This window comes from Cyclopterus lumpus, chromosome 16 (assembly GCF_009769545.1).
Source record: "Cyclopterus lumpus isolate fCycLum1 chromosome 16, fCycLum1.pri, whole genome shotgun sequence".
NCBI lineage: Eukaryota > Metazoa > Chordata > Actinopteri > Perciformes > Cyclopteridae > Cyclopterus > Cyclopterus lumpus.
In genome coordinates this window covers 11,531,713-11,552,179 of record NC_046981.1, presented here as the reverse complement: position 1 = coordinate 11,552,179, position 20,467 = coordinate 11,531,713, and the positions used below count along the sequence as shown (strand labels likewise).

The window sequence follows — 20,467 nt, the reverse complement described above, 5'->3', positions numbered from 1 at the left end:
CAATGGTCGCCCACCCCCCACCCATACAGTTTGAATGGTACCGTCCTACATGGCGTCATCGTTCTTCACACAGGAAGTAACTGTTAATGTTAAGAGTGCTAACGGTGTGAATGGGTGTTGTATGTCCGGCTGTGCCAGAGACCGGAGTTATTGAACCGCGGTGATTAACAAGTTGTAAGTAAAACTTTAACTGACGCTCGCTAATTCAACGGCTGGTCGCTGTGTTAACCACTAAAACACCAGTTTGAACCTTCAGTGTTTGCGCCTCTGCAGACTGGTTAGTGCTGGTAAACACGAGATCCACGTTACTGCTTTGACCTCCGCCTTTCAAACACAGTCCGTTTAGATTGTGTCACAATTTATAAAGCAGTGACTTTCCTTTGTCTCTGTGTGTTGCTGTTAGCTAACTTAACGTTGCTGTGTAAGCTCACCTGGAAGTAGCTTAAGGGCAGAGTGATGTGTGGTGCACACATTCTGGTCACCTCACAACATGTAACTGTCATGTAATCTGTTTGAACTCCTGACTGAACGCGATCAAAGATGCAGAGGTTTGCCCCATTTCTCTCCTGGGGTCGAATGAGCGAGATCTCCCCTGATCCAGGTCTCAAACTCGGTTACTTCCTATGTTCGCCTGTGGATGAGGTCCGTTGTGGTATTTCCGTGTTATGTAATACTGCAAACGTAATGTCCCTGGCACCCTAATGGACCCTTTCAACAAAAATAATAGTACAGTGTTCTACAACAAAGGTACACGGTGCTCTTGCACAAGTCACCGGATATGTTGTGAAATGCACCCTGAAGATGTTCTCAAACGAATATTTGAATTTATTACTATGTTGGCTGCAAACAGATATGTCCCCAAATATCATAATTGGGGGAAATTATAGGGCTATAAAGAAATAACATAGACTATGAGGCAACATTTCTTTATAATAAAACAAATACAAACATAGCGACACACCCTCACTTACTTTTGGATGAAGTATTCCCTCCACTTTGTCATAATATGTGATGAAGCTCTGACAACATCCTCAAAACCTACTGTAGAGTTGAATCAATATAACTGTGATGCAGTCTCAATGGAAATAGAAAAGATTAGCTTCACCAAGGTAGTAATTGTTGCAGGGTATTTGAATGGAGTGTGTTGTATTTCCTGCATACCTTTGGTCTGTGTGCTGTTCCCTCATAATTATGCATTGTCTATTCATGATGTGACATATGTATGTAGTTATTTATATAAGTTTAGGGCTGATCTGTGTTTCTGTGCCAGCAGAGCGATGTCTCCCGATGAGCTGGTGTACTTGGGAATCCTTGCTGCCTCCATCCCTGTTGGATTCCTCTTCCGTTACCTCAGTCAGTATTTTGGAACATAACATAATAATAATAATACTTTTATATTGGTCTTCTAAAGGGCAAACACTTAAGTTGAACAGTTGTTTCAGTGTTGCATTGTGGCACAGAAAATAAACTAGGATTTCAAATTTTTCACATACAGTATAGACAAAGATTAAGAACATTTTTTAAATACGGTTTGATTCTTTAACATTGTTGGAGATGCACAGCTATGGACAGATCAACATTATTATTATTTTCCCACCCCATGCAGCTCCTTGATAGAAGGTTTCCGGTGGCTTAATTGTTTATCTTTGCTTTCACTTCAGGTCCTCCTGTGAAGCAGGGGGCGTCTCTCCTTCTGGGCCTCTCTATCGCCATCGCTACTTGTCACATCCACACCCTTCATTCTCTTGTGACGGTGATTGGAATATGGATTATTATAAAGAGCAGCTGGCGGTAACGTATTTCACTGAAACACTTCACTGGAACACACACTGTTAGTACAAAAGTCAGGAAAGTTGGCCTGGAACATACAACATTTCTTTATGATTTTTCTACAGTATTAAATACGTCTCTAAAGTCTCTGAGATGTCAACAATATAGAAAAAGGCCCCATACAACTACTCAGAGCCCAATATATCTGGAAAGTGTTTTTGCCTTACTTACAGTCCAAAACCCAAAGACATTCAATTTCCCATTACACATGAGAAAGAAAAGCAGCAAATCCTCATATTGTGAAAAAATAATTGTAGGCATTTTAGCTTGTAACTGTACTTGTTTATCTTGTCTTTGCTTTTAGCTTCTCATATCTCCTTTTGTTTATTTTAAATGAATGAATATATAATTAATTTATGTCGGTAAAAGTGTTTGTGTCTTTCTTTCCATAAAATATCTTAATAATTGTATTCTTTTATGTGAAAACAAATGGATACATGAATTAGATAAATGACCATTTCTAATACTATTCGATTTCGCTTTGGTGTCACACAACAGGACTCAATGAGTGCAAAGAGGACAAGACTGTAGATAGTGTGCAGACAGAACATGTAACTCACTCATAACACCTGTCTCTGTCTCCTAGGCATGCCCCAGCATTGAGTCTCACCTGGACCTTTGTCTACCTCCTCTTCTTCCGTCTCGTCACTTGGTTCGGTCTCCCACCACCGACACCTTTTGCCAACGCCATCCAGCTCCTTCTCACTCTGAAGGTACAGAGCCATTGTCAGATCTATGGACGCAACCGTGTCTTTTCAGTTTGGGCATCTTTATTGATGTATTTGTCTGCTTTGAACTCAGATGGTGAGTCTCGCCAACGAGGTTTACAGCTTCCACATGGAGAAGAAAAAGGAAGTGAGCTCCTTTACCAAGTCTCCCGTCATTGGTGGTCTGTCGCAGGAGCCCTCCCTCTACGACATTCTGTCCTACAGCTACTGCTATGCCGGTATAATGACCGGTAAGTCTGCGGAAACGTCTGACGCTTCTTAGGATCTTCTCTGAATAATGTTGGTGGGAGGAAGTTGTGTCAATTCTGATTTTATAAGTGAACTTTTAGAAATTAAACATTATGTTTGTGTGCAAGCTGTGTTGTTGTCATTGTTAATTTGTATTTGCATGCATTTTAACTGTTGTCTCTCTTTGTCTCACTCTTGCTACTTGTCCAATATTGTGAGTCCATATTGTTTTCCATATTATTTAGAATTACTTCTGGTTTTTCATACACCTACTCTCTTTTGGTTTTCTTCCTTTACACCACCAACCTCTCTTCCTTTGAACCACACCGTCCTCCACCGTTTCCCTGTCTTGCATTATCCCTGTTGTTCATTTTTCTCTGTCACTGTCTTCTCAACGCTGCCTTTATTCCATAATCTCCTCCCTCCATCTCCCTAAAGGTCCGTTCTTTCGCTTCCAAACGTACGCTGACTGGCTGATGCAGCCGAGCCCGCAGGCTCTGCCCGGCTGGGCGCCGTGCCTGCAGCGCCTGAAGCTGGTTCCCGTGTACGCCGCTTTGTTCCTGGCTGTCAACTATGTCTTCCCACTGGCCTACGTTCGCACAGAGGAGTTTCTGGACCAACACTTTTTCTTTAGGTATTGTTCACCTTTTATTAATACTAACAATGTCAGTAATGGGAGTTCCAGATTTATTATATATAATAATCATCATAATTTCATGAATATGTATCAATAATGTGAGCAACTGCATACAATACAATAATGTAAATGCTATAAGAAGAATACAATGAATCAAAGCAACTAATATAAAGAAATATTTTTATCCAGCTAAACAACAAGAATAACACATACATGCTTATTTTATGTAATGGAAAACATTTAAATGTGGTGAAAACATATCATAATATAATGTAGAAATATTTCAGAATATTTCCTAAATTGTCCTAGTTGCCAGTTAACTTAAACGTCAGTGTAATGATTGTACAATATGTTTCTACTCATTTCTTTTCAGGAGTGTGGCTGCTGTTGGTCAGAGGAAGGCAAATGAAATGAGACAAATGAATGAAAACAAAGCACAGAATACGATTCACAGTGAGCTAAATACAACGTGGTTTAGGATAGTCGTGGAGGGCCCAGTAGTCATTTAGGGTTGAATGTCGTAGTAAAATCCCTACAGATGTTTGGTCCGGTAGAGATGAATAATGCACTTTTCTCTCTGTCACCAGGGTGTTCTACATGGTGGCGGTGTTCTTCGTGTTTAGGATGCGTTTCTATGCAGCGTGGTGTGGAGCGGAGGCTGGTTGTATCAGTGCAGGTCTGGGCTGCTATCCCGAGAACGCACTGTCCAAACCTGGAGGAGGACCCACAGTCAACTACAGGTACACAATCACAGGACTAACAAGTATATTGATGCATGGGCACATCAATATTTGTGTATTTTGTGAAATGTGATAATATTCCTCTCAGTGTGTATTAAGTTCATATTTTATGCCAATGTTTGTTTGTTTTTCCCCTCGTGGCCAGTTCTGATCCCACCAGTGAAGAGAAATATGACTTCAAAACCATCCAGAACATCGACTGCTACAACACAGACTTCTGTGTGAAGGTCCGCCATGGCATGCGTTACTGGAACATGACGGTGCAGTGGTGGCTGCATCACTACATCTACCCGAATGCCCCCTTCAAAGCCTACGCTCTCAGGTCAGGCTTTATGTGTGCAGCAGTTTCTGCTTGTTTCACAGGGATCCCAAAATACCCAAACTCATCCATAAATCCCTGTTTGGTGCGTTTGGACATTCACATAATGGACCTGTGCAGTGAGATGCTATTTAAATATGTTAGATGTGAGGTTATAGCAAGCATCTCCAGATGTTGTAGTGATGCTTCTCTCTTGTTTATGATCAGCTTTGATCTTTAAATGTGAAGCTCCCTCTCCGACACAAATATGACATAGTTCTTCTGTCAAATCCCTACTTAATGTGCAATCTTTAAAAAAGGGTCACGATTATATACATTGATTGTTTTAGTAAAGTATTAATCCTTTCTTATTTACATACTTATATAAACAGCTGTTTCTCAAACATGAATCAAATAAGAGTACATTTTGTATTTTTCGTGGCTGCTGTAATAGATTTAGTTCACCAGTGAGTATTTAAGGCAACAGGATGACGTAAGTTGGAGCATTTCATAAACTACAGGCTATTGTATATAGGAACAGAGGAACAAGTCACCCAGTGTGACTTATTTGTGTCTTTAGAATATTTTTTACTCATTTATCATTCTTGGTGTAGGTCTCCTCGTGGTATTTGTTGACAATAATTAAAATACAGAATATCGCCAGATGTATCCCTTAAATTTAATTTTATCAGATACAATTTAAACAAAGACAAAAGCGCCTTTAGACAAAACGCCTCCCGGTGGCGTGTCCGCATGACTTTAACATCTCTCCTGTTTGTCTCTCAGGGCTGGCTGGACCATGTTCATCAGCGCCTACTGGCATGGACTACATGCCGGTTACTACCTCTCCTTCCTCACCATCCCCCTGTGCATGGCAGCCGAGTCTGCCATGGAGGCCTCTGTCCGAGCTAAACTGGGTCCTTTTGGTCAGAACATCTTCGACTGGGTTCACTGGTTCTTGAAGATGAGGGCCTACGACTACATGTGCATGGGCTTCGTGCTGCTGAAGGCCTCTGACACCATCGACTACTGGATGTCCATCTACTTTGTCATGCACATCATCGCCGTTTGCTGTATCATAGTTGGCTGGGCTCTAAAGTCAGGGAAACGGGAAGGAAGGAGAGGGGACAAGGAGGAGAGAAGAGAGGGAGAGAAGATAGAGAACTTGAAAACTGGGGAAAAGACTGACTGAAAAGAGGAACAGAAAAGAACTGTGGGTACTTTTTTGGGTTACTTCAAGACGAGAATTTATAAACATGAATCGCACCAACTCTCATCTTCCTAGAAAACGTCACACAGGTCCAATAAGATTCATTGTGGGAAGATGGGAAAGTTATTAAAAATGTGAGATAAATCAGACAACGGTGCAACAAGAAAAATCTGGTAAAAGACATGTATGTACATGGACATAAAAGTACTGGGAATACTGGGAGAGGAATGTTTGAGCTCAATGAATGTCACTTTTATAGTGTGAGAGATAACAGTTAAACAGCATCTGCCTGTACAGCGCGTGTGCTTTTATTTCGCAATACCTTCCCCAGTTTGAAGTGATAACTGAACTTTATTACCCCTCAAATTTAGGTTGTTGAAATATCAAGATGCTATTTTAAAAACGGGCAGTACGGGTTGTAAAAACAATAATAAACCAAATCCTCGTAATGGTCTTAAAAATTAAATGTGATTCAATTGAGTTTCCAACCAAACATTCCAGCAGCGCTCAGTATTATGTTACAGTACATTTACACTGGAGTACAGAACGGAGGGATTTAGATGGAAAAGGACATCATGATGGTGTCATTGTCAGGAATCAGACGTAATTTTATTTTTTTATTTTTTTCAAATTTCCTAATTTTACGATAAAAAAGATTTCTGCTGCCCTTTGGCATCTTACATTTGTTTTTGTAAACAGTCTGAGTGGAATTATGTTTTTGTGATGGTTAAGTGCCGAGAAAGTACAATGGGAAACTTACAGTGGGAAACTTGCTGGGCGCCGGTCCAGAGTACATTTGCATTGTCTTATTACATAAGGAGGTTTGTGTTGTAGATTTGGTTTCCAGCATTATAATGTTCCTCATTTTGTTTGCTAAACATTTCCGTGCTTTGTTTCACTCCCTTGATCCAGTGAATCCAAAATGTTTGTTTCTGAGGAACATCTGCACTGACAGCTCGGTGGCGCCGTTGTGTACGAGTGTGCCGTGTGTAAGATAGCAACAGTCCTCCCACTGCCAACATGTCTGTGCTGCCATCATGGACCATTCAGGGTTGGGACCAAACATTTGATACAACACGTCGCAGGTTTTCACAGAACTATAAACTGCCAATGAAATTCATAAATAACAGCACAGCTGACAGCACAGCAAACTGGTTGTAGTCATTGGAGCTCTGTTGCTTATTTTCTGTGATTAACTGAACGGTTGGGAAACGCGCTCAGTGCTCTTTCACTCACTCCTGTCTAACAACTCCACTGTGTGTGTATTTTAAATGAGCATTGCACAATTAAAAGTCTTATTCCCCCCCCCCTCCATGTGACACCTCAAACTGAGATCATTTGAATAACAAACACGTTTAGTTTCACGCCTTCACCCTGACCAACTCAACCTTATATAAATGAGTCCCTTTGTTGTCATAATTGCACGGTTATTATTGTGTATTTATTTTCCAGACTGTAACACTCAGTGTTACTTGTGGAATACATATCAGCATTTCCTCATCAATGTTACTGTCTTGCCTATTCTCTCTCTAAAATACACTTTATATGAATGTCCGTGAATGTGTTGTTTATTATATGGAGTTCATAATTACCTTGTGTAAATAAGCAAGAGAATGCTTGTAGAAAAAGGCTTTTCTACATCACATTGTTTCAGTTGTCAGACTGGGAATCATTAACTCTCCGGCATGAGTGAACAGAAAACACACCTGCTTAGTTACCTCACAACAGGGTGTCAGTGCTTCTCTTGAGCTTCTTTAGGCGAAGAGAAACAGCACCCCTTTGTTAAATCAAACATGTTGTAGATTTCATATCAACTCGTAACATTTAAATTATACAATGCATTTGTTCCCATAACTGCCCACGATTTAAATTCACCAAAATAATTTCTGAAGTTCACTTCACCTCCACAATAACAAATAAATTTGAAGTGCAACCTGTTTTCTTGCTCTATGCAAATTGTAAATGAACGGCAACCTTCTCCATGGAAATAATGGGTTAAACCATACAAGGAAGTGCCTGTGGTCATTCAAAGGGGGTAAAGTCCGTGAGAGAAAACAACTGGGAAGGTGTTCCTGGATAGGCAGCATTTCCTCATGACGAGCTGCTTCACCATTTGTTTAGTTCTGGACGTGTTGCTGGTAAAGTATTAGAAGTAGTTACACAGGAAAGTCTTGAGAACTCGTCGTGTTAAGCTGCATTAAAGAAATGTACAGTGAGCCACAGAGACCAGGCTCCAGACAGGTGGATGACTACATTGAAGGTGTGTCTTTTCTTACCTCTCATCACACATTTGTTGATTTTAAACACATAAGACAACATCTCAACTGTCTAAATATCTACATTTCCTCTCTGCTCATATGGCATCATCTTCTCGTCTGACTGAATTGTGTTGACTCATATTACTTTGATCGTTTTCCTGGCTCAACCACTCACAGAGAATGGTTACCCGAGTGACCAGCAGTCCCTGAGGTTACGACGGGTTTCATCTCGAGTGTCCAATCAAAACTATCCTCAGCACGACCGGAGCTCGACCCCTGCAGAGGAGAATGACTCGGGAAGCAGTGGACCTCCTCGGGACCTGAAGGCCATCCCGCTGCCCATGGCACTGAAGAGAGCTGTGAGGTATGTCTACTTTACAAACGTGTTGGTTCTCGTCCCCCTCCAAACATGGTTTATAATATAAACCACTATACTTTGAAATATAATTGAAAGTGAATATAATCACATTTTTTAATTAACAACACATCAAAAGATAAATTGAATGCAATGTTTCAATGCAAAATGGGTCGATTGTCGATATGAAGCTTGATTGTTTTGGTTTACTACTTTAATGGTTCACTCTCTGCTACAGCTCTTTAAAAGTTAGCACCACACAGCAAGCAGAATCAGTTAGTGGCGCATTCAGCCGCTAAAGACTCAGATATATATTTAAGTTGGCTAGAGCTAGGGTGACTATTGAAAGGATACATTAATGATGTTTCATTGTAACAGCTGGATGTGTAAAAAACATCTGTTTTGCACCAAGTGCCCCTTTATATGTCAGTTCAGATGCCCCCAGGTGGCCAGAAATCTGTTATTGCAGGTTCAAATCCTATGTTCCGTGCGAGAGGCTTTACGTTTCCACATTCAAGTTGCATATCGGACCACAATTAGCTGCCAATACTAGCTGTGATGTCACAAAATGTTGCTCACAAATACACGTCAGATTTCAGGTGAGCACAGACCACCTTACCTCCTTCAAACCCTTCGCACATGCGTTATTAAGTGAAGAAACACTAAGCAACACACATTCTTTAGTGGAGGGAAACTTTAATAATTAAAGTGGTACGCAGCTTAAAACAGGGACTACTAATGTGAGAAAAGGTCACACTTAATTCATTCGAAATGTACCAATTGAACATTATCACTAGTTTCCCTATAATGTAATATATCGTTAAGTGTTTTCAGAGTACGGAGCCATAATATAAAGTGTTACCAATCATCCAATCACACAGTATCCACTCCAGAGTCATGTGTCAAGTGTAACTTGTCTATTACAGGCAGGTGCAGCAGATGCAGGTGCCTGTGGTTTCCAGCAGGCAGTCCTGGAGACGGAAAAAGAACAAATCTCTGCAGAAACTAAACGAAAACGCCAGAGGATTGCTCCACTTTTTCACACTGTGGAGAAAGACTTTGCAACAGATTGGAGGTACATCTTTCATGGTTAATGTCAGGACTCCAGATTGCTACATACATAATATTGTCAAGAAAGTGTTTATTAAATGTACTTAATTCTTTACGTTGTTAATGAAATCTTTGGCCCTCTCCCGCCCCCCCCCCCAGGAAACTTTGGCGGTGGCGTCCAGTCTTACTTCCTGTTCCTGCGATTCTTGGTGGTGCTCAATTTTGTTTCCTTTTTACTGATTGCTGGATTTGTCCTCATCCCCAGCATTGTCGTCAGATCTGTTGGGACCAGCGTTGTTAACAGCACTGGTAATGTCTTGTTCAAGCTGCAGTTTGTTAGCTCACAGCATTTCATTTCACGTTAACATGGCACTTTGTTTTCATGGTTCTTCATTTCTTATTATTTCCTGCATTCTGACGTTCCCCTGTCAGGGGCTTCGAGGCATTACTGCAGTAGCAGTCATGGTATTCCCCTTGGAAATAACGGGAAGTGACCGGTGCATGAGCAGAATATATAGTCCCAAAATGATATATAAATTAAAATGTAATTACCTGAGGTACATCTATAAGTTTGTGTAAAATATAGAAGATATAATGTTAACATATTTGATCATGCACTGCCAAGAACTTGAGCTTCTTTCTTACCGACTTCTCAAAGCTTAAACTAGTTTTTATCATTTTTGCCCTGAGTCATTTTCCCATGAGGATGTGTCACAGTTTCTCTTTTTATTAGACAAAACCCTTCGATATTTTTTAAAGCTGTTTTATGTGCGTTATCTAGATTACAGTTTAGGGATTAAGACCCTCTGCCTCGAGTGAGCTGCAGGCCAATATTTATTCACCACTGCAGCTTTCTCTCTCCTTCTCTTCTTCTCTTTCTGTTACTGTTAGATGACCTATACGTTCAGAAGGTTTCAGGGAAACCTATGCTGTAAGTTGTGATAGTGTATGTAGAAATAATGAAGCTTTCCCTTTGCTATGTTTTCCAGGTGCAGATGAATGCACGGTTTATGACCCCAATCCTCAAGGCTTGGTCGTGTTTTATAATTACTTCCTGGACTTACTTTTGGGAACGGTGAGAAACTGCATCATCGCACTGACCTTCAAATATAAGAGATGTGCAGAATGTATACAGAGACAGATATTAGTGTCTTTCATTATTGGACATTGTGATTCTTTAAACATTCAATACTTATGGTTGTAGCCTACTGTTTAATCATTTCTAGACATACTTCTTACTTACACACTGAGGTCTTATTAGTTGCCAAGAGTTAGATGAGAAGATTGTTAGGATTTTCATGACTACATGTATGAAATATTAAGCAACAGCCAGCCGTCTGTTAGCTTAGCATAGCATAAAAACTGAAAACAGGGGGAAACGGCTAGCCTGGCCCCTCCTGATCCAACAACTGGCACCTCCAGACTAAATAAGTCTTTATTTATTATTTATTTTTTCCAAGAGCAGAGATGGCCCTGACCCTTTTGGTAACCAACGCAAGAAGAAAGCTGGTGCTCTTGGCATCGCAACCAATTCCACCACCAATCATTGTCTTAACACACTCACACAGAAACTGCATCGCTTTATGTCTTTTGAGATTTCGCTATTCAGACCTAAAAGAAAAAGTGCATTTCTTCACCAGCTTTCCAACCTCACCGTGACACCAGAACTTCAGGAAATCATCGGTCCTGTCCAAGAATTAGTTCCACACAAAACCCTTGCAAAACTACAATGTGTGATTTATGCTTTTGTAAGCATTAAATACACACAATATAAATGTTAATAAGTGAGCTTTAGAGCTGCTGCTAGGTGGATTTCGACCCTAGCTGTTTACCCCTGTTGCCATTCTTTATGCTGCTAAGCTCACCACTTCTCCAGCACCATATTTACCAGACAAACAACACACACAATTTTCAACGAAACTGAAAGTAACATATCCCCTCAAATAAAGTGGAAATGACCTCAGTGATCAATAGTTCCACATGCTCCTCCTATATTCTCTCCTGATAAAAGTGAATTCAAACCACATCCCATGACATGCGCTGTGACTTTCCTCTCCTCTTTGTTCAGGGTTTCATGGAGTATTCATACATGTTTTACGGCTACTACAACAACACAATGGTGGAGGACAGCGACTTCTCCTACAACATCCCCCTGGCCTACCTCTTCACTGCCGTCTTCTACTTTTTCTTTTGTCTCATTTGTATCATTGCACGGTCCGTCCCAGAACAAACAGTTTCAATATTAAGAGTCAAGATGCAGCCTGTGTGTGTGTGTGTGTGTTTCTATGTGTATATTGTATTTGTGTGTGTGCGTGTGTGTGTGTGTGTGTCAGTGTTCAGTGGGCTGAAATAAACAGAATGACATTTAAAAGCCTGCATCGAGAGTTCAGTCACCTTGACCTGCATCTGTATCCTCTTTCCTGTCTGGCTCTTAATGTGCAGCATGGGGACTGCAGCTCGGGTTGCCGTGGCAACGGGAGGCAGCTCTGTGGGCAACTACAGCATTATAGTGTTCACCGGCTGGGACTACGGTTGCCAGGGAGGCCGAGCTACCAAACTGAAGCAGAAGAACGTTCACTACCAGCTGCAGGTCAGAAGGGATCTGTCCCACTTAGCAGGATGAGAGGAAGCCAGGAAAAAGAGTTGTTCTCTCTGCAGCACAACACAGCTTTGCGTAATCATGTCCTGATGCTTTCAGATGACTCCTCGTCTCTTTTCTCTTTCTCGGTCAGGTGGATCTGGAGGAGGAGATAATAAAGAAAAAGGCAGCCGCTCTAACTTTGTGTCAAAAAATAGTTTTATACTCTCTACGCGTTTTTATGTTTTTCGTTTCATTCGGGCTCATCGTAGCAGCCTTCTACGGCATCTTCATGGCCACCAACTTCAGCCAGGTAAATTGTGGAAAAGGTGTGTGGTGATGTTCATTTGGTTTCGGGTCTGAAAGTCTTCAGTGACCTTTTGTTTCCCATCCCTGACACACAGGAAATGAGTGGTGAGGAAGGGATCTTGGGTCTGTTATTAGAGTATCTGCCTTCCATTGCCATCACCATTGGAAACTTCGTGGTGCCGCTGCTGTGTGACCAGTTCACCCTGATTGAGCGATACACCCCCAGCACCACTGTCATAGTGACACTATTAAGGTTAAGGGGTTTCTGTGAGAGAGTTATTATGTTAGAGCATTTGCATTTAGTAATTTGTGTTTGTAAGGGTTTCAGGGTTTCTTTTAACTACTTTATATACAGTTTAATCCGGGGATATATAGGGGTGGGGCTTCTCCAGAGGGTAACAGGGTTCATTTGAAAGGTCATGACCTTTCAAATAAATCCTGTGATGGAAGAACAACAAAAATGAAAACAATTAATTTTTGTAATGTATTATTTTCCCTCTTCGGGGCTTCAAACAATTATTTAAATCAACGCATCTGAAAGTTTTAGAGGTAAAATACCCCATTAACCTGTGACAAGGGGCAACACGTTTTGTAATCTACTTTGGGAGTTTATCTTTTAAAATATAAAGTAATGTGTAAATAATACACTATTCCATTCTGAAATGTGGTGCAGTGGTGTAGAAGTGTGCTCCATGTTCTTTAAACACTGCTTTACAACCTGGCATTATACTGTATAACATAACCTCAAAGTCAATAATCTCTCTTTTGAGTTTAACCTCTAAACCAAAAGCAAATGACTAGTTCAGTACCACAGTTGGTTTGAGAATGATTCTTCTGGTCTGTTCCACGCGTAGGGCAGTGTTCCTTCGTCTCGTGGGTCTGGGTGTCCTTCTCTTCACCCTGTGGCATCAGATCACCTGCGAGGGGGACACCGAGAGTGAAGGGTGTAAACTGTGCCAATACAACTACGAAGTCTACCCGGTAATTATACTTCTTGAGTACATGCAATATATTTTAAAATATGCGTCCTCTTTACAAACAGTCTCCTCTCTGCTCGACAACAGTTTAAGAACAAAATAGAGAGGGATTGAGATAAATACATAACAATTATGCAATTATGAGAGGGCAGAATGTTGTTTTTTCTAATCTAACTTCTCTGTTATGGCTATGTCTACATAAGTAAAGCATTCTGTTGACAGAGCATGCTCCACGTGGATCAACCGAGGACATAAGTGCAAGAATGAGAAACAAACAGATTGTTTTGATAAACGCCCGTGAGTCACCAGAATAAACAGAGAATAGGATATGACATCTGCTTGAAGTCTGTTTTGAACTGACAAAGAGAAAAGCTGCCAACTGTGTACTCAATAATGTATGACATATCACAGCTTATATGTACAATTGTATAATAAAGAAATATGATGCCTACATTGAGCAACACAGTCCTTAGTTAAGAATGTGGGTGAAACACCAAAGAAAGGTAATGTAACATTTAAATATTGTCAGACAGATTCAACCTTCCATGTTTGTGTCACTGTGTAGTGCTGGGAAACGCGTGTGGGGCAGGAGATGTACAAGCTCACCCTGTTTGACCTCCTCATCAACATCGGCGTGCTCGTGCTGGTGGAGTTTCCACGCAGGTACAAATCACTGTGTGATTTTGTCTCTATTAATAAAATGAAGTTTTGCAAATGAATACAGTACATGTGTGTGTGTCAGGATGGTGGTGGACAACTGGTCCAATAAGCTGGCTCAGTGGGTGGGTCGACAGGAGTTTGTAGTTTCCGCCAACGTGCTTGGACTGGTTTATGGTCAGACTATCGTCTGGACTGGAGCTCTTTTTTGCCCTCTGCTGCCGCTCATCAACACCATCAAGTTTGTCCTCCTCTTCTACATCAAGAAGGTGAAGATGTTGCTTTCACAAAGCCGCCATTTCACACAATGCCAGTTTGTTGGTCGAGTAAGGAGAAAGTTACTCACCATCACTCTGCTTTGACTCTGTTCCCGACCCCATTGACCCTTCCCTCCTCAGATCACACTCTTCTCTAATTGTCGGCCAGCACTGAAGACGTTTCGCTCCACCACCTCCACCTTCTTTTTCCTGGTGGTACTCCTGTTTGGCTGGGGCTTGGCCACAGTTGTCATGGTTTACAGTCTTGCTCAGTGAGTGCTGATTTCTGCCTCCTCCCCTGTAACAATCATAAGTGCTTTTTTAGTTTAGTGCTTGCAGTGACAACTAATTATTTTTAAATAGCAGTGAAAGTGGAGATTGAGGTTTTTACCCTGCAGGTCAAATAATTGTCAGAGGACTGGCAGGTTTAGGTTTGGATAGTAACATTGTCAATGTTACATTGAAGACCAGTGTGTCCTTCTTTCCACCCAGGATCCGTCCTTCTATGGGTTGTGGCCCTTTCCGTTTCTTCCCCAACATGTGGTCGATTGTTCCAACATCTTTCTACAGCCTCTCTAAAATTACACAGGACTTTCTCTTCTTCATCGGTTCCCAGTCATTCTCCATCCCCCTGTTTGCGTTATCTTGGTAAGTGAACTTGTGCTTTCTGTAAGATTGTTATTCTTGCATATACAGTACTGCACTTTAAGCCAAATATAGAAGGCAGCCTCAATGTCACCTGTATAGCATGTGGTATTTAACTGTTTATATGAGGTATAACCCCGGCTCCATTCTCCTTGGCAGTGTGGGGATGTGCTATTTCGTAGCCTTGGCATCTGTTTATGGGAAAACCGTTGCCCTGCTAAGAGCTCAGCTTAAACTGGTAAGCTGTTGGCATTTACCTGAATGGTGTATTTTAATAGCAAAGACTTAGACAAGACATAGTATTGAATATTGAAAATATGTAGGTAGGCCTATATTATTTCCTAAGACTTACAGGCATTTAGTTTACTAATACAATAATGTATGTTTGGTTTTCAGGAGGGCCGCGACAAGCAGTTCTTGGTGAAGCAGATTGAGAATCTGAGTCGACATCAGATACTAAAACATACTGCAGGAGCACATGAGTGATAGCACAAGGACCATATTTCTGTTTTACGACCTTCTAAACATTATACAATTTGATGAGGCTGTATGCACCCTATATGTATAAAGTCAGTGTCATATAATGCTGGATGGGGTTTAGAAGATTATCCTGCAACAATATATATATATATATATATATATATATATATATATATTAAAGCTGAGGTTCTTGACAGAGCAGACAATAATCAGTTTTCTAGGAACATGTGAACTTGTGAATTATTAACCTATAAATGATCAATTATCAAATTACATAAAGCCAGGTATACATTATGCACATGGTATTCTTTGTTATAAATGGAGTGTTTCCCCATTTGCTGTATTTTCTTTTCCATAATAAAATGAGGACTTATAGCCACCTCTAGAGTCAGAATTGTGGTGGTGCGAAAAAGTGTAATATTTACTTCCGGTTTGTGACTACTAGTTCCTGTGGGCTCCTGCAGCCGTGAGCAAGAGCAGCTCTGACCCCATCAACTTAGTGGTGGTACATTAGTCCTTTTTGTTCATGGTAATGTGTTGAAAAGACGAGTTTATTGTGAGGCAGCGAGTTAAATGTCTCTCCTCGCAGCTGTGTCATTAACGTGTTGAGTTAACTAAGTTGGGAAGAAGCAAACCTCGGATGATGTTAGCTTAGCTAGCGTCAATTGTCAAAAGGTAACGCCGAGTCAACAGCAGCTCCAACACGGGTGGCATCGCTCTTTTTACCGACTTCACAGTCAGCCCTTCACATTTCCCCACTTCCTCTTTCTCCGAGCGTGACGGTTTCATTACCGAAGTCCGTGTTTGTCTCCGTGTGTGTTCACACGGAAGTGGGAGCTAGCCCGGCTGCTCGCGTGCAGCATCAACAGTCCCCAAGTTAAAAATGAACATCCTTCCGAAGAAGAGCTGGCATGTCCGCAACAAAGACAACGTCGCTCGCGTGCGGAAGGACGAGGCCCAGGCTGCCGAGGAGGAGCGCGAGGCGCAGCGTCGCGTGGAGCGCGCGGAGCAAGAGGTGGGTGACCCCCGTGAGGACGACGCTCCAGGGCCCGATGAGAGGGATGAGCAGTTATGTGCTGTGCAGACCTAAAGTCTACTACACAAACCCTTTAGTCTCATTATCATCAAACACATGTTCACTCAAGTACATTTATCAAAAAGATATCGTCAATAGGGCTCCAACTCATTAAAAACAGTACAACTAACCGTTTCTTATTTCCTTACACTTGTTACAAACATTTCTCAACATGGTAGTTTTTGTGAGTTGTAAGAAGCACAGGCTAACGTGTTTAACAGTTATAGTTGTGCTTGTAGACTCAGACCTTTGGTCCTGGTTGTGTACCTTTTGGAACTTCATACATAATGTTATATCTGTTTCTGTTCTTATATCCCAACAGTGGTCATATTTATGAAGGACTATAAAGTTGTTCTTTGGAAATCTGGTGGAGTGTGCTTGTAGTTGTAGTAAGCTTGTAGTTATTCTTCATGTCATATTTAGTATCTTCAATGGTATCATGATATTATAACTAATACTATATAACTATAGACTTACTTTTGTGCTGTAGTATTTGTATAGTGTAGTTGTAAAATACCACTAAGGATGCATGGCTTCATGGTTGAAGCTTTACTTGCAGTAAATCAATAACAGCCTGTGGAACAGCTATATGAGGCATTATGAAGAAGCCTTTATTTGTCTTTTATATATTTAGTTTGTAATAACGACTCTTCCTTCCCACAGGCTCGTACAGAGTATCTGAGAAGAAAATCCAGAGCTGCTCTCCCTTCAGCAGGAGAAAAGAGGGAAGATGATGAAGATGAACAACGGAGTGGAGGAAGTGGAGTTCTGGAGCATCTTAATCTTTTTCCCCTCCAAGATTCCTCAGAGAAGAAGGGGAATGAGGAGTATCTCAAAGAAAAGAAAGATGAAACGGTGATGGTTCTACTTCTTCTGTCACTCTCACGCAGTAGTTATGTATCAAAGTGACGTAAATGAATAAACCTTGAAAGGTTACACTGAATTCTGCACCTTTTCTTATATCAAGATCCACTTACTTGGGTTTTCCAGAGCTTTCAGCCGCATCTTGTTCATCGACAGACTGAGTTGGCTCCCCACTCATGGAGACTTGTTTATCACTTGACCTACAGTGAGTGGATTTAGGGGTTACAGTCTAGGGATGACAATTGATCCAAAACCATTGATCTCACCGATCAACTCCATCTGAGTCTACGAGATGTGACTGAAGCTCCAGAAAAAAAAACAAGTGGACATTGTAATAAATATTCGGCAAACTGTTATAATCAAGGTCAAGAATTCACCCTTTGGCTCAACTAACATTTGATTGTCATTGTTATCCTAATTTAAGTTCTCGCGTATCATCCATCAGTGTTGTAGTGATCATTATAAATGATAACAGCATTGAAGGCCTTTTTAATGTCTTCACACAAAGGTCTTTTATGAACTAACTTGAGCAGGCAACCGTCGTCAAGCACAAACCGATCTTGTGTTGGGTTTGCCTGTAAAATGGGTATTATTGTACCACGGGGAGTGAGCTTGTGATCGCAACATTTTGAGTAAACAGAGTGCCTGTTGTGGCTCGTTTATTCATTGAGTTGTTTACACAGCAGCTACACTTGTGTCCGTACTACCGTAATCATCATTCATGTGAAGATGCTGGCATTTTGAATTGGACGTTTAAAATCACTGAAAGCAGTCTGTTTCTAGTTGTGGACAAAACACTATACGGACCATATATATTCTGGATGCGGCTCAGCCACATTAAGCATACAAGCAGTGTAAACAGATGGAGTGAGAGTGGGGGAAACTAATACAACCACGAGAGGCACAGAGCTGTGATTTCAGGGCAAAGTGTAAAACACAAGGATGTGATCCAGTTTTATCATCAAATCTCAAGAGATTAGCCAAAAGAAGAGTGAATACTTGTACTATTATTGACAGTCTCTGCGTCGGCATCTTTTGGCTCTGCTGTCACCACACAACACATTTTAATTACTGTTGTCTTTCCTCATGTTTTTTTCCAGGAGAAGCAGGAACGAGCTATCGGCTTGCTGGTGTCTCTCGGACCCCAACCAGGGTCTGAAGTCACTCCGTGGTACATGAAAACCGGCAAGGAAATAGAAGAGAGTAAAGAAAAAGAGGAGAAAAAAGAAAAAGAAAAGAAGAAGGGAATAAGTGAAGAGGAAAAAGAGAAGCGAGATCGCAGATTGAAGGATAGTTTAGACCCATTGAAAGAAATGAGGAAAGCACTGGCGGTAAAGGACAGAAAATACCGTAATGGCAAGAAAATGGAAAAAAGAGACAAATGGGTGAAGAGGAGCAGTGGAGAGAGGTAAGAAAGTCACTTTCTCTTGTTGCCTTTGATTGTTATAATAATTGAAGTGTAAATATTGAAGTATCTGATATGAGATCATTTACTAGATACTTCAACATTTTGGGAAATATAACGATTCACTTTGTTTTTTAGAGTTAGCTATGAAAATTATACCAGTCTTTGGAAAACAAAATCATTATGGAGATGGAGGAATAACCAAATGTTCTTTTCTTTTTTAGCTCCATAGAAAGGTTACGTGCTGAGCGCTTGGAGAGGGAGGCTGAAGAAAGGAGGAGGACCAAGGCCCTGCTCGACCAGAGGAACGGCAAAGGGAAGGAGTCGGGGAAGGACACAAACGAGAGGGAGAGGCCGTACAACAGTGCTTATTTTCCAGAACTTGCTCGAAAGCGTCAAAGGCGAGATCGAGATAGCTGGAGAGATGAAATATTAAAATCATGAGCTGTGTTTATTGGTCTAGTGTGATGCGTGCTGGATGGTTAGTGGACAAATATTGACTCTAGTTTTGTGAAGCAAAGGAAAGTAGGTTTGGAGCCACACTGAGAACATGTAAAGGGGCAGCTTGGCACTTTTCATTTATTCTCGTTCACCCAGAAAGTCAGAGGTCAGTTAAAGTTGCCTTTGTAAATGCAGCGTTTCGCTCGTGATCCCGTCAGCAGGGCAGATGGTTGTCATCACAAAGGATTGAAGCTCTATCGGCAAATAAAACACATATGAACAACTGGTAGAATTGTTTACACTCTCGCTATAATTCCAAGAGATTTTAGGATGATAGAAAATCTGCAAACACTGAGTGAAGAAGTCGTTAAGTAAAGAAAGAAAAACGAGAACAGAGCTGAAACAATTATTGTTATCAATAAGTTATCAATTAGTTAATTGGCAGGAAATATATAATTTCACTCTTATCAAGCTGAATTTCCAACAATTTTCTAGTTCCAATTCTTCTTCCTCATATATTACTTTAAGATTAATTTATTTGTTTTTTTAAAACTTTTGGTAGGATAAAACAAAAAATACACCCTTTTCCCCAAAGTTGTACATTTGTATATTTTACTTTTAAAGTGTCCACATACCCAGTCGAAATGTCACAGCAGGAAAAACACAGGTAAAAAATAAATAAAAATAATGCCGAAATTCTATTTAGTCCTAGTATTATTTATTAGTATTTAGCTTGCTGGCTCACTGTCTGTCACGACCAACTGGGACAGAAGATGGAACGACGTCATTATACATTTTATTAGTAATACCTGTGCAATTTTTTTTCTGAAATCAAAATGTCTGATATTAACTTGTTTTTTTAATCCCTGTAAATGATTTTACATGTTAGGTAGGTACTGATAAATTGTATTGGTTGACACTAAATTATTTATTTTACTTCAATCTTCAAATTGGACATTAAGTTAAATCAATGCTTTCAACAAAAAACAAACATTTATTGCACGTCTGTTTTAAACTGCATTACTTTTGTGTTTCACATAAACTTGCAACTGACTAAATTATCCATGTCGGCTTGTTTTTTGTTGTTGTTGCCCGAATTGAGTTTAAACCCTTTATTAAATTGTGTGCAGTTATGACCATTAACACCATATCACATGAAGTACATGCAATGATGTATCCAGATAAAATGTGTTTTTCTTTTGTTTATAAACCGAAGAAGGCTTTCACTCCTTGTGGGCGTGGTCAATTAACACGCATTTTAGCATATTTTTTAATATGTTTAATAGTCGAATTACGTCACACCCCAAAGTCCTCATGAATACTGAAGTGCTATTTTAAAACATTACAAATTAAATATGAGATCGATATAAACCCACTACTGTCTATGACCTCCCTGTGGGAATATGATCACAGGTTCGGTTGAACACCGAGCTGGACCATGACAA

At 40.6% G+C, this 20,467-nt stretch overlaps 3 protein-coding genes across 4 annotated transcripts; all 3 read left to right on the top strand.

Moving 5' to 3' along the window:
- The first annotated feature begins 25 nt into the window (after window positions 1-25).
- Window positions 26-7,221, top strand: mboat7 (membrane bound O-acyltransferase domain containing 7). Of its 2 annotated transcripts, none has more exons than XM_034553436.1 (9): window positions 26-174; window positions 1,274-1,353; window positions 1,662-1,791; window positions 2,417-2,543; window positions 2,632-2,788; window positions 3,225-3,420; window positions 4,011-4,163; window positions 4,309-4,485; window positions 5,248-7,221. In XM_034553436.1, exons 2-9 carry the CDS (start codon window positions 1,278-1,280, stop codon window positions 5,651-5,653), a joined length of 1,422 nt encoding a protein of 473 aa, XP_034409327.1. In that variant the 5' UTR covers window positions 26-174; window positions 1,274-1,277; the 3' UTR covers window positions 5,654-7,221. The 2 variants fall into 2 exon arrangements, with proteins under 2 accessions (XP_034409327.1, XP_034409328.1); XM_034553437.1 differs by having other exon boundaries at window positions 51-174; window positions 1,271-1,353; window positions 5,248-5,653.
- Window positions 7,222-7,689: 468 nt separating this feature from the next.
- tmc4 (transmembrane channel-like 4) lies at window positions 7,690-15,385 on the top strand. The gene is made up of 16 exons (XM_034553403.1): window positions 7,690-7,931; window positions 8,107-8,293; window positions 9,211-9,359; window positions 9,494-9,643; window positions 10,324-10,409; window positions 11,403-11,548; window positions 11,777-11,924; window positions 12,067-12,225; window positions 12,317-12,474; window positions 13,076-13,202; window positions 13,764-13,861; window positions 13,941-14,124; window positions 14,254-14,384; window positions 14,605-14,760; window positions 14,917-14,995; window positions 15,154-15,385. The coding sequence occupies exons 1-16, from the start codon at window positions 7,877-7,879 to the stop codon at window positions 15,241-15,243; spliced, it is 2,103 nt and encodes a 700-aa protein (XP_034409294.1). The 5' UTR covers window positions 7,690-7,876; the 3' UTR covers window positions 15,244-15,385.
- A 295-nt stretch (window positions 15,386-15,680) lies between these two features.
- On the top strand, window positions 15,681-20,085 carry leng1 (leukocyte receptor cluster (LRC) member 1). Its single transcript, XM_034553445.1, has 4 exons — window positions 15,681-16,252; window positions 16,976-17,167; window positions 18,277-18,584; window positions 18,806-20,085. Exons 1-4 carry the CDS (start codon window positions 16,121-16,123, stop codon window positions 19,023-19,025), a joined length of 852 nt encoding a protein of 283 aa, XP_034409336.1. The 5' UTR covers window positions 15,681-16,120; the 3' UTR covers window positions 19,026-20,085.
- Window positions 20,086-20,467: the final 382 nt, after the last annotated feature.

Coding starts and splice junctions, on each gene's coding strand:
- mboat7 (XM_034553436.1), top strand. CDS start 1,278: ATGTCTCCCGATGAGCTGGTGTACTTGGGAATCCTTGCTGCCTCCATC. Junction 2,544..2,631: donor AGCTCCTTCTCACTCTGAAG/GTACAGAGCCAT, acceptor CTTTGAACTCAG/ATGGTGAGTCTCGCCAACGA. Junction 2,789..3,224: donor CTATGCCGGTATAATGACCG/GTAAGTCTGCGG, acceptor ATCTCCCTAAAG/GTCCGTTCTTTCGCTTCCAA.
- tmc4 (XM_034553403.1), top strand. CDS start 7,877: ATGTACAGTGAGCCACAGAGACCAGGCTCCAGACAGGTGGATGACTAC. Junction 9,360..9,493: donor GACTTTGCAACAGATTGGAG/GTACATCTTTCA, acceptor CCCCCCCCCCAG/GAAACTTTGGCGGTGGCGTC. Junction 10,410..11,402: donor TGGACTTACTTTTGGGAACG/GTGAGAAACTGC, acceptor CTCTTTGTTCAG/GGTTTCATGGAGTATTCATA.
- leng1 (XM_034553445.1), top strand. CDS start 16,121: ATGAACATCCTTCCGAAGAAGAGCTGGCATGTCCGCAACAAAGACAAC. Junction 16,253..16,975: donor TGGAGCGCGCGGAGCAAGAG/GTGGGTGACCCC, acceptor TCCTTCCCACAG/GCTCGTACAGAGTATCTGAG. Junction 17,168..18,276: donor AAGAAAAGAAAGATGAAACG/GTGATGGTTCTA, acceptor GTTTTTTTCCAG/GAGAAGCAGGAACGAGCTAT.